This window comes from Pygocentrus nattereri, chromosome 18, assembly GCF_015220715.1.
Source record: "Pygocentrus nattereri isolate fPygNat1 chromosome 18, fPygNat1.pri, whole genome shotgun sequence".
Lineage (NCBI taxonomy): Eukaryota > Metazoa > Chordata > Actinopteri > Characiformes > Serrasalmidae > Pygocentrus > Pygocentrus nattereri.
The window spans coordinates 32,427,774-32,439,734 of NC_051228.1; the positions used below are offsets into that span (position 1 = coordinate 32,427,774).

Sequence of the window (11,961 nt, forward strand, 5' to 3'; positions counted from 1 at the left end):
TCAAAATAATATGTTGGGTCTATTCTTCTCTTCATAGGCTTCTATGCAGTGTCAAAACAGTAGGGAATGTCCACTCTTCTCTTCATAGGCTTCTATGGAGTGTCAAAATAGTAGCGTATATCTACTCTTCCCTTCATAGGCTTCTATGGAGTGTCAAAATAGTAGGGTATATCCACTCTTCACTTCATAGGCTTCTATGGAGTGTTAAAATAGTAGGGTAGGTCAACTCTTCACTTTATAGGCTTCTATGAAGTGTCAAAATAATATGTTGGGTCTATTCTTCTCTTCATAGGCTTCTATGCAGTGTCAAAACAGTAGGGAATGTCCACTCTTCTCTTCATAGGCTTCTATGGAGTGTCAAAATAGTAGAGCAAGTCTATTCTTCACTTCATAGGCTTCTATGCAGTGTCAAAATAGTAGGGAATGTCCACTCTTCTCTTCATAGGCTTCTATGTAGTGTCAAAATAGTAGGGCAGGTCTACTCTTCACTTCATAGGCTTCTATGCAGTGTCAAAATAGTAGATTAGGTCTACTCTTCACTTCATAAGCTTCTATGGAGTGTCAAAATAGTAGGGTATGTCCACTTTTCTTTTCATAGGCTTCTATGGAATGTCAACATAGTAGGGTAGGTCTACTCTTCACTTCATATGCTTCTAAGGCATGTCAAAATAGTAGGGCAGGTCTATTCTTCAGTTCACAAGCTTCTCTGAAGTGTCAACATAGTATATTAAGTCTACGCCAGACTTCATGGCCTATAGGCTATGGATTTTCAAAATAGTAGGACAGGTCTACTCTTCTCCTCATAGGCTTCTATGGTGTGTCAACATGGTAGGGTAGGTCTGCTCTTCACTTCATAGGCTTCTATGGAGTGCCAAAATAGTAGGGCAGGTCTACTCTTCACTTCACAAGCTTCTATGAAGTGTCAAAATAGTAGATTAGGTCTACTCTTCACTTCATGGGCTTCTATGGAGTGTCAAAATAGTAGGGCAGGTCTTCTCTTCACTTCATGGGCTTCTATGGTGTGCCAAAATAGTAGGATAGGCCTTCTCTTCTCTTCATAGGCTTCTATGGAGTGCCAAAATAGTAGGGCAGGTCTACTCTTCACTTCATAGGCTTCTATGGAGTGTCAAAATAGTAGGGCAGGTCTTCTCTTCACTTCATGGGCTTCTATGGCTTGCCAAAATAGTAGGATAGGCCTACTCTTCTCTTCATAGGCTTCTATGGAGTGCCAAAATAGTAGGGCAGGTCTACTCTTCACTTCACAAGCTTCTATGAAGTGTCAAAATAGTAGATTAGGTCTACTCTTCACTTCATGGGCTTCTATGGAGTGTCAAAATAGTAGGGCAGGTCTTCTCTTCACTTCATGGGCTTCTATGGTGTGCCAAAATAGTAGGATAGGCCTTCTCTTCTCTTCATAGGCTTCTATGGAGTGCCAAAATAGTAGGGCAGGTCTACTCTTCACTTCATAGGCTTCTATGGAGTGTCAAAATAGTAGGGCAGGTCTTCTCTTCACTTCATGGGCTTCTATGGCTTGCCAAAATAGTAGGATAGGCCTACTCTTCACTTCACAAGCTTCTATGAAGTGCCAAAATAGTAGATTAGGTCTACTCTTCACCTCATAGTGTTCTGTGGAGTGTCAAAATAGTAGGGCAGGTCTACTCTTCACTTCATAGGCTTCTATGGAGTGTCAAAATAGTAGGGTACCTCTATTCTTCACTTCATAGGCTTCTATGGACTGTCAAAATAGTAGGGTATGTCTATTCTTCACTTCATAGGTTTCTATGGAGTGTCAAAATAGTAGGGTACATCTATTCTTCACTTCATAGGCTTCTATGGAGTGTCAAAATAGTAGGGTACGTCTACTCTTCACTTCCTAGGCTTCTATGGAGTGTCTAAATAGCAGGGCAGGTCTATTCTTCTGTTCATAGGCTTCTATGGAGTGTCAAAATAGTTATGCTGGTCTGCTCTTCACTTCATAGGCTTCTACTGATTGTCAAAATAGTGAGGCTGGTCTTCTCTGCATTTCTTAGGCTTCTATAGAGCGGAATCTTCCTCACTTCATAGGCGTCCAGTGTATTGTTCATCAATTAGTAGACATTAAAGTACACAGAAACCATATTACATCTGGAACTGTGAGCAGTTCTGTGCAACTGTGAGTTCGGATGTATTGAGGAAGGGGTCAGAAATGGAAGTTAGGGTCTTGAGGCACACCAAAAATAAATCCAGCCAATCAGGTGGTCACAGATGAAATTCTTTAGGTTACAACATTGAGCTATTATTGGAAAAACAAGGATTTGTTGTGTATTACAAAAACGGACAATTCAAATGACCACATAATGGTATTTTAACAGCAACAGAAGCCAAATAGGAAGGGCAACTGAATTGTCTAACGTTATTGCACTTCATTCTCCTTAGAATAGCAACAAAACTGCTGGACTGCATAATCAAGAGCTAAAAAAATTAGAAAAAAGTATACATATTAGGTTTACCTACCAAAAAGTGGGGTTCTGAAAAAGCCAAATAAAGAATGAAACCTGCAGAGTTAATCTAGCTCTAACTGGCCGAGTTTTAGCACATTTTAAAATCTACTATCTCACTCCAGTTTGTTGTTTGGCCCACAGTGATCTTGTGATTTGGATGATGGCAATGGGAACCAAAGCAAGCCTGCTTACTTCCAGAATGGAGCTAACTACTTGCTTTTAAGGCAAAATGAGAAAGTAAATGAAGTAATGGTGATGAGATGGTCTTTACTGGGATGGTGGATGGAGTCTGCGCAGTTAAGCCGCTTTAAACAGCCATTTAATCAAAGTGAAATGGGGAGTGTGTGCTGCCTTTCTCTAAGAGGATTGCAGTGTTACTAGACGGTGCATCTCATGCTTAGCAGACCACTACAGCCCACCTGACACGGTGCGTCTTATCTCCAAGTGGAAAAAGTCTTGGGTCGTTGTTGTTGAGACATGTTGTGACATTTTTGCATGAATAAAGCGAACCATCTCCTGCTACCTAACAGCAGGGATCTGACATGACTCACTGTTTGTTTACTCTCTAGGCAGAAATGCACTTCTGCTCTGGAGAGTCAAAATGCTGTGTTGGGAGACTGGAAGGTGCAGAGACGTAGTTTCTACGTGTCTGAAAGTGAACAACAGTTCCTCCGTCTGTTTAAAGGAATTCCATGGATAATTCAGTGGTTGAGTTATTCACAGTGGTTTGATGTGAAACAGTTGAGAAAGTTACAGACTCTACAGATTTCTTTACAGTGGTGGTGATAGGAACCAGGGTCATGATATCTGAAACGCAAATATATCCATGTTATTTACCATACAAAACCAGTGAATCTGCACGTGTCCTCTGAGGTTTTAATAATGTAATGCTGATGATGGTAAAGTACAAATCTGAAGAAATAATCTCTGGGGACTAGTTTTCCTTCGAAAGCCCTCCATGTGTCCCCCCGCCTTGGAAAGATTAAACTAAAACTAAAACTCATATCCATTTCATGAAATAACTTTAAGTGAGGGAGCTTTTAGAGGCATTAATCTCTTCAGACGTCTGGTTTCTATCACCATCACTCTGTAGAATTCAGACTCGGTAAGCTTCTCTGCAGTTCTTAAACGGAGCATTTCACATTAAACCGCTCTGAGTGACCTTGTTTACATCTTAATGATTTAACTCTTCGGCTCTTCGCTGAACTTCCACTTTAATCTGCGTCTCACTCATCATATAACAGTGACACTGGATTTCTGAGGCGTGCATCTCTGGGAAAGCTGAGAATGCGTAACAATCTATTGATGGTCAGCGCCCGAAATCATCTTCAGCGCTATCCTGGATGAAACGTTATGTATTTAAAGGTGTTGTCTGACCTCTAAGGCTGCATCCAAACCTGCGTATTTCCATATTAAACAGTACGTCAAAATAAAACAACAGCACTAACAGTGCATTCAGCAGTGCTGGTCATGAACGGACACTGGTTCACACACAAACTCGACTCGCACTTCAATCCAAGACTCTTTATTTCAATCACAGTGTGCTTTCCTCCAAACTCCATGCTGGAATCGTCTCTGGGTGGGAATAACCTTCATCATCTTGACTCCTAGTGAGGAGCCGGGTTTCTGGGGCATTCATGCATCCGGTAGGCGCACATATAGAAAATACCTGCAACAAAGGAGGAAGATGAGAAGCTCTCAGCCTAAAACAATCAATAAAAGGAGAAAAGCTCAGACGTGGCGCGCTCTTCTCCACTCGGCGCGACAGAGAATCAAGTGCGCTCCTGGTGGAGGTACCTGAAAAGAAGGTGAGCACCACCGCCACCCAGCCGATGATGTAGGACCAGGAGAAGCGCCAGCTGCCGTAGCGTTTACCGTAATAGTTCATAGTCACTCCCGTGTACACGGCCATGGCCAGGAACACGAAAAAGCCTGCGGAGAGCAGCACAGAGCAGATCTGTTCGCTTCAGTCACACAGCACAGATATTCCTGCTCTTCTCGGCATGAAGCTGGTTTTTATTTACAGACATGCATGAAAAATAATGCAACCTGAACACAGTTACTTCTTTACTGGTGGACTCACTAGTATTAATGCATAATGCAGCAACAAAAGCAACAAAAACAACAACAGTATAATATTTTTATCCTTCTGGATGAAAACAAATAAAATAAAACAATCATATATATCAATGATAAAAATAAAATAGAATAATATATAATATTAAAATATGTTTCATCCAAAGGGATAAAAAACTATCATAATATTATATGCTATAGTATTATGTTTATTGTAAATAATATAAAACAATTGATAAATATTTATTTAATAATCATTCGTTTAAAATGGATTATTCATGTATTGTAATAATAGTGTATTTAAACATTGCTATTATTATTAATATTATTATTATTTTAGCTTTTTGTTGCTGTTGTATACGTTAATATTTTATTAACTTATTTTTTTTATTTGTGTCTTCGCTATTACGATTGGTCAGTTCAGCGCGAGCCACGGAAAGTTACAGTCAAATTCTCCAGCGTGTTCATGTGAAACCCCGCGTTAGGATATTATAGCGTTTTCAAACGGAGCACGCCGCACGTGCGCCTCACCGCCAGCCGTGTGTTGAGATGAAGCTACTCACAGGAGATGAAGAAGAGCGTGCCTGCAGCGAAGGTCTTATCAAACCTGTCGAAGGTGGAGTAATGGATGAAGGCCATGATACCGATGATGATGCCGAAGAAGCACGCGAGCAGAGACAGGATCATGAAGGCGCGCGTGGCGTCCCAGTAGGCTGAGGACACACAGAGGTCAGCAAAGGTCAGTGGCCTCCACAGCAGCCACTCTGCAGCTCTGCTGTGGCAGTTTTCACAGTCTGAGGACGCCTTACTGAAGACCTCGTGAGTTGACTGAACACCGTAAACAGACACAATCATCAGCCTTTTCAGTCAGGCATTGCTGTGGAATGCAGGGGGAAAGGCTTTGGAGGAAGTGTCTGCATACATTTGCCTCATTGCTTCAGCTATTATCATAATTAGCCTTGTAATGAGTCAATTAACAAGACCTCAAATGAATATTGTTCTCAGGGGGTGTCTCCTAAGAACACTGGGGGGTTTTATAGAGCACTACGCCTGGTTACAGTCTGGAAGAAGATAAACTAATGAACAAGAATTGAATCTCAACCATGCCTATCACTTCAAATAGAGATGATAAATCTTACTTAAACAGAGCACTTGTCCATCATTCAGAAACATGGACCTGCTTTAAGAAGCACATTGGATCATATCACTGCAACATATCTGTTATTGTTAAAGAAGAGCAAAGGATTTCAGGTTTGAAGGGGCCATAAAATGGAAAACTGAGTTGTCCTTGCTTAGATGAAACTACAAGTGTCTGATGTACTACATCAACATTGTTAACGTTACCTCGTCTATATAGTCCATGCACTGAAACTAAGCCTGTGTTGCTTTCATTGTTTCTGTGATGCCACAAAACCCAACCTCTTAACATATGTGCACCCACAGTATGTAAATCCACCCGTTCATTGTGAAGGTATAAGCCTGGACAGCTTATTGAATGAGGCACAGTGCAGGTCAGCCAGACAGAAGAGAAGTCTTTTACATGTATCACTCTTTAAGACAAAGTACAAAGAGGTTCTTTAATTCTAAGACATAATAAGACATTTGGTCATGTAAAAAAATGATTGTTGATTGCTTTTTCGTAAATATACCACACAATATTATCATATATACCATTGTAAGTGGACCCCAGGGAAAAAATGAAATACAAAGATGCAGGGTATGTGGCCTTGAAATGAACCAATCATATGGTGCAAAAATGATTATTATTCTAGATTGAAGAGAGACTGAAAGACAATGAAGACTGGTGTTGTATTCAGCAGAATAAATCTGTGAGAGGGGGTGCAGTGTTAAGCTCACCGATGCTGTCTGTGTGTGTGAAGCATTTGCCAGGCGTGCAGTATCTCCACAGGCCCTGGTGCATGAAGTTGTTTGAGTGACGGTACTGCATCCAATAATCTGTTGCTGTGGAAACGATCAGGAGTATATTCCCCACTCCGGCACAGAACAGCCCTCCTCCCATAAAACTGTACATCCTGCGCCTGCACACAGACTACACACACACACACACACACACACACAAACAAGCACGACATGCACACATACACACACATCAGGGTTGTGTTAGCATCAAGGGCCAGATCTGGCCCCTCTCAGCAGCCCGGCTCTTCACTCTGAGGGGCCTAAGTGTCTGTAATTGCATTGTAATGAACACATTATTTCCACTGAGTGAACTGAGAGGTCACAATCATGAAGCTAGCACCATGGTCTCTCTCTCTCTCTCTCTCTCTCTCTCTCTCTCTCTCTCCTTCACACTCTCTCTCGCTCGCTCTCTCTCACTCTCTCTCTCTCTCACTCTCTCTCACTCTCGCTCTCTCTCTCTCACACTCTCTCTCACTCTCTCATTCTTTCTCTCTTTTTCATTCTCTCTATCTCTTTCTCGCTCTCTCTCACTCTCTCTCACGCTCTTTCTTGCTCGCCCTCTCACTCTCACTCTCTCTCTCTTTCATTGTTTGTGTATATATCCTTTTGTTTAATACAAAAATATCTAACTGCTAAATTATGACACATTTATGTTGTTATTTACATTTGAACTACTTCATTATACTACTTCAATAATAATAATAATAATGATTATTATTGTTGTTATTATTATTATTATAGTATAAATGCCATAAATTACACCTAAATAACCCTGTCTTACATTTACTAAGTCTACTGCGCCTAAAGCTCCTCACACCTGTCCCCTCTGTCCTCATATTTCCCAAAAATGAAGAGACAGTTAAATGAACCCTTATACTTACTTGACAGTAGAGGGCGTCACAGCTTTCCCTGACTCACTGAATATACCATGCTCGAGATCCCACTCGTTTAATCTTTAGTTAGTGTTGCTAACATGTAGGTTCCATTTTCACTATATTCCTTTATTAACGACCCCCTTTCCTAACCGCCTTTTTAAAAATGATATTAAAATATTACAGCAATGAAATTAAATGAAATCGCCAATTTGACAAAAGTGCGCCTGTTCACAAAGAAGCGCAGGATGTAGCCGGCACTGGCAATCTGATTGGTCGTAAAAAAGACGAGAAACACCTACCAGTGACTCACTAACTAAACGTGCTAAATAAACAACGTTATTATTATATATTATTAGATCTTTACATTTGCATTTTTTGCTGAGTAGATTTATGCATTAATGACAGGTTTTCAATGAATCAGTACTGAAGTGCCCCACACACATTAGGGCTTTTACCTACACTAATCTGTTCCTACCGTTCAATAAGCCATCATCAAAACGTGCTTATTTAATAATCCGTACTCATTCAGCTCCTCGTGAACACGTTGTGCGCACGTGAATTCATATCACCGTATTCCATGCATGGAGCTCAGTCAATGTTCTAACATGAAACGAAGCCTAAAGATAATTTAGCTGTAGAAATAAATAAACCAGCCGCCTGTTTTATTGATCCACACGTGTATTACCAAAATGCTCACACTTACCTTAATCTACAGGACTTTCTAACTCCGTGTTGAGAAACTGTGGGGTTTGTTTGATAAAACACACTAAGGCCCGTAATGGCAGTGCCGGCAGCGATCCAGCAACTCTTAGCGCCCGCGTTTAGCAGCTGAATAGGAAGAACGGCAGAAAGAACAGACGGGCTGCGAGACAAAGGCGCGCACAGAGACGCAGCCAATCAGCTGGGGCTAGTTTTGTGATTTTGGAATCTGCTGAAAAAACAGAAATAAGGGCCGCGCGCAGGCTGAACTGATCCTGATGACTGCATGTTTTCCATTGAGCGGCCACAGCTCAACCTCCCTATAGTTGAAAAGTGGCCAGGCGGAAAATGTGTACTGTTGCTGGACGAGGCAACCTGCAATTACATTATCAAAACACATCGTGATGCGGTTTTTATAGTGTTGTGTTGAGGGGTAATGCGTAATCTACGCTTTAATATGGACGGGGCAATGTAAGAATAATAACAATAATAATATTGCTATTATTTAGGCTACTATTCAATCAGAAGAGCACACTTCAAATGACATAGACATAAATGGTCAAGTAAATAATCACCATCAGTTATAAAATTGTTATACACTTATAAAATCTGGTCTTTCGCTGGTACTTGTGACTAGTGACAATAAAGGTTCATCATCATCATCAAATATCAAGGTTCCTCAGTGGGTCTTGGTAAAGTAAATCCTTTTAATTGGTATAGAACGTTTACCTCACGTGAAGGTTCATTAAACTTGTTAATTACATGGTAGGTAATTAGTAGTACACTCTTAAAAATGATGGCTTTTTAAGGGTTCTTTAGTTATTAGTTAGGGTGCTTAAGTTGTTCCTTGTGTACTGAATCGTTCCTTAGATTGATGGAGAATGTGTCATATTTTGTTCCGTATAGAACCTTTTTGAAAAAGGTTCTGTATAGCACCAAAAAAGGGTTCTGCTATTGTTATGATGTCAAGCTTCTAAGCATGGAGGGACCCTTTTGGCGCTTTACAGAACCCTTAAAAAAATCATATTTTTTAAGTGTTTAATTACTAGATCATAAGATGTCAAGTGAACAATATGCCTGCAGTTTAAGGGGTTAAGTATTAAAAAATTAAAAAATCAAGGTTTCTTAATGTTGCTTGGTTTGGATGTTTTGATCTAGGAAAAAGATTTCATTTACAAATGGTCCTTTAACCCCTTAAGAAGTCATGGGCTGGCATGGCAGGCCCAAAGTTTTACTATACATTTCTATTATCTAAGAATAGCTCTGTTAGTTTGCACTGAAGTCCCAGTGGTTGCTGAATAGTAAGGCTTTGCATGAAATAAGCCTGGATTGATAAGGGGTTGAGGAACCATCCACTGAAAGGTTCTCTAGGGTACTAAAATTGCTCTCCCACTGCATCGCTCCCATGTCGTCTAATTTCCCTTTCAGGATTAATAAATTTTTAGACTGCAGATCTTTGAAAATTTGTGTTATGAGGCTGTTTATTCACCAACAACAACTGCACTGATGAAGCCTGTGATTCATACACATCAGCATCTTCTTTTGCATGAAAGCACTCACAATATGCATAGCAGACCACTAATATACCAAAATAAACCACGGCTTAACAAACATTGTAGTAGCTAATGTGCAATATTCTAAAATGGCTCTCATATATTAGATGCTGGATAATAATTCAGCCTATGTTACAACTGGCCTCTTAAAGTGAGCTCAGGTTTGCTTTCCTGGGCTCTTATGTGCGTTAGAGGCTGTTTTCCCCTGCAGGAGGGGTCTGTCCTCTCTGCTGCTCACAGGGCCCGAAGATGAAAGCACCTCAGTGGCTCCATTACCTGCATTAGAGCAAGTTGCTCAGACCAATTGACGACTACAAAATGCAACAGGAAAGGCTTTTTTTCCAGAGATGTGAGTGGCGTACTTGCGTCTAACTTCATTTTTATAGACCACCGCCTATTTTGTTCCATTTCAACCGAGCTGCCAGAGGAGCATTTGATATCATCCCGAACTATCAAAGTGGCCAATATGTCTCGGCGAGAGAGAGGGAGCAATTCTTCCTCCAATCCAGCTGGCTTTTCAAAGATGAATTTGTTATGGTGCATGTGTATTAAAGCACATCAATGGAGGAAAAAAAAGACCCACACATGGCTGAAAGATCATGTCTGGGGAGGGTTTAGAGAAGGATGTTCAGTTTCTTCATTTTGCATTTAGGCTTCACAATGCCTTTTATACAAGTCTAAGTCTGTGGTCTAAAGCAATCAGCCTTACACCCTATTAGTTATGCACTGGATAATGCTCTGAAAAGAAAAGCATTCTCAATGCAATGAAAACTGTAATTACGGAATATATATATATATATATATATATATATATATATATATATATATATATATATATATATAAAGATAATGAAAAAGCTAATATTGTACAAATTTGTGCTTTTATGCTTAGCACTAGTCAAATGCTAATCCCCTGGTGTACCTATGCCAGTTTATGCAACTTATGCCAGTGGGTGTTCTTTGAAACATGGTCATTCTACAGGGCCAGGTTACACTTTTCTCGCTGAAATCATTTTGCAATTAAATACATAGGTACATAGGCTATGTTTATTTCTTATCGCATTCCTTATGTAAGACAGACGTCATCATTCACTGATGCCTACACTGTAAAACATCTTGTCAAATGAAATAATCTTAAATCTAGTCTATATATTTCATAACTTTCACAGTGAGACTGCTGTAAGATGATTCAACTTATTTTTAAACCTTTAGTTGTATGTAGGTTTAGTCTCTCTGTTGTTGGTTTAATCATTTCTCTCTTGCTGAAATTTTTTTGTATTAAAGACAGTCATCATTTATGTTTACATAAGCATCTCCAACCTGTCTATATCCCTTAGAATTAAGCAGCCTGCTTTTGTCACCATGCCTTTAGGCCTAATATAGTATGTAAATGAACACTGTTCTGACTGGCTGCCCTGCATTGTGCCTCATTCAAAGAGAGGTGGAGGCCGGAGCACTCCTTACAGCTTTGGGATAAATGGGCAGAACTAAACTGCTGTAAGTTGAAAAGGTGGACTAATGTGAATGTGTTGGCTTTCGTGACATCAGAAACACAATGAATTCAAAACAGACAGTTTTTACAGCTTAGTGCCCACATACTGACAAAATGGACAGTTAGGAAACTTTAACATACTATGTTAAGCTCGTAAAACTCCTGAAAAACACATGTAACTAAATGAAACTGAGTGTTTAGTCAGCAATGTAAAGTAAAGTTCAACATTCTTCCCATGGCTCTTAGAATAATCTACTTGTGTATTTTTTTACTTGTTTTATTTGCCCTCTGTGCCATATTTCTCCTGGCCCACCTTCTGTTATGCATCTTTCTTATGTGTCATGGTTATCTGTGCAACCTTGTTAATTTAAACCTTAAACATAAAAAATATCAGTCCAGTTAGTAAAAATGAATTTACAGAGTAGATAATACTCAATCAACACAGCTGTGCCATCAGCAGAGGTAAAATTATTTAATGCATTTAGCATTTATGTATTACTGGACTACTGAACAGACCATTTGGACCTCTGACCACATAGCACAAAGTGTCTAAAACACTCAGGACAATCCAGTGCAGATGTCAATATTTTGCCATGTCCCAGTATAAAGTGGGTAGCTATGTGATTTTCAGTTAATGGCGGGTATGTCATTTGCCACACAAATTTCAAAATTCAATTCCATCATGAGTTCCGTAACAGAGAGATTAATAACTGATCATCACATTGATATATCAGTCTAATCAGATTGTGTTCAAGCTCAGTAAAACTGAAATTAACAACTGGCTAATCACATAGATTTATTAGTCTACTCAGGCTTTAGCAAAGCTCAGTAACACAGATTAATAACTGATCACCACTCTGATGTAT

At 39.8% G+C, this 11,961-nt stretch overlaps 1 protein-coding gene across 1 annotated transcript; it reads right to left on the reverse strand.

Annotated features, from left to right (window-relative positions):
* Window positions 1-4,042: 4,042 nt before the first annotated feature.
* Window positions 4,043-8,163, reverse strand: lim2.1 (lens intrinsic membrane protein 2.1). The gene is made up of 5 exons (XM_017691286.2): window positions 8,055-8,163; window positions 6,414-6,606; window positions 5,120-5,269; window positions 4,278-4,412; window positions 4,043-4,149 (listed from the first exon to the last, which is right to left on the reverse strand). Exons 2-5 carry the CDS (start codon window positions 6,586-6,588, stop codon window positions 4,088-4,090), a joined length of 522 nt encoding a protein of 173 aa, XP_017546775.1. The 5' UTR covers window positions 6,589-6,606; window positions 8,055-8,163; the 3' UTR covers window positions 4,043-4,087.
* Between the last annotated feature and the right edge of the window lie 3,798 nt (window positions 8,164-11,961).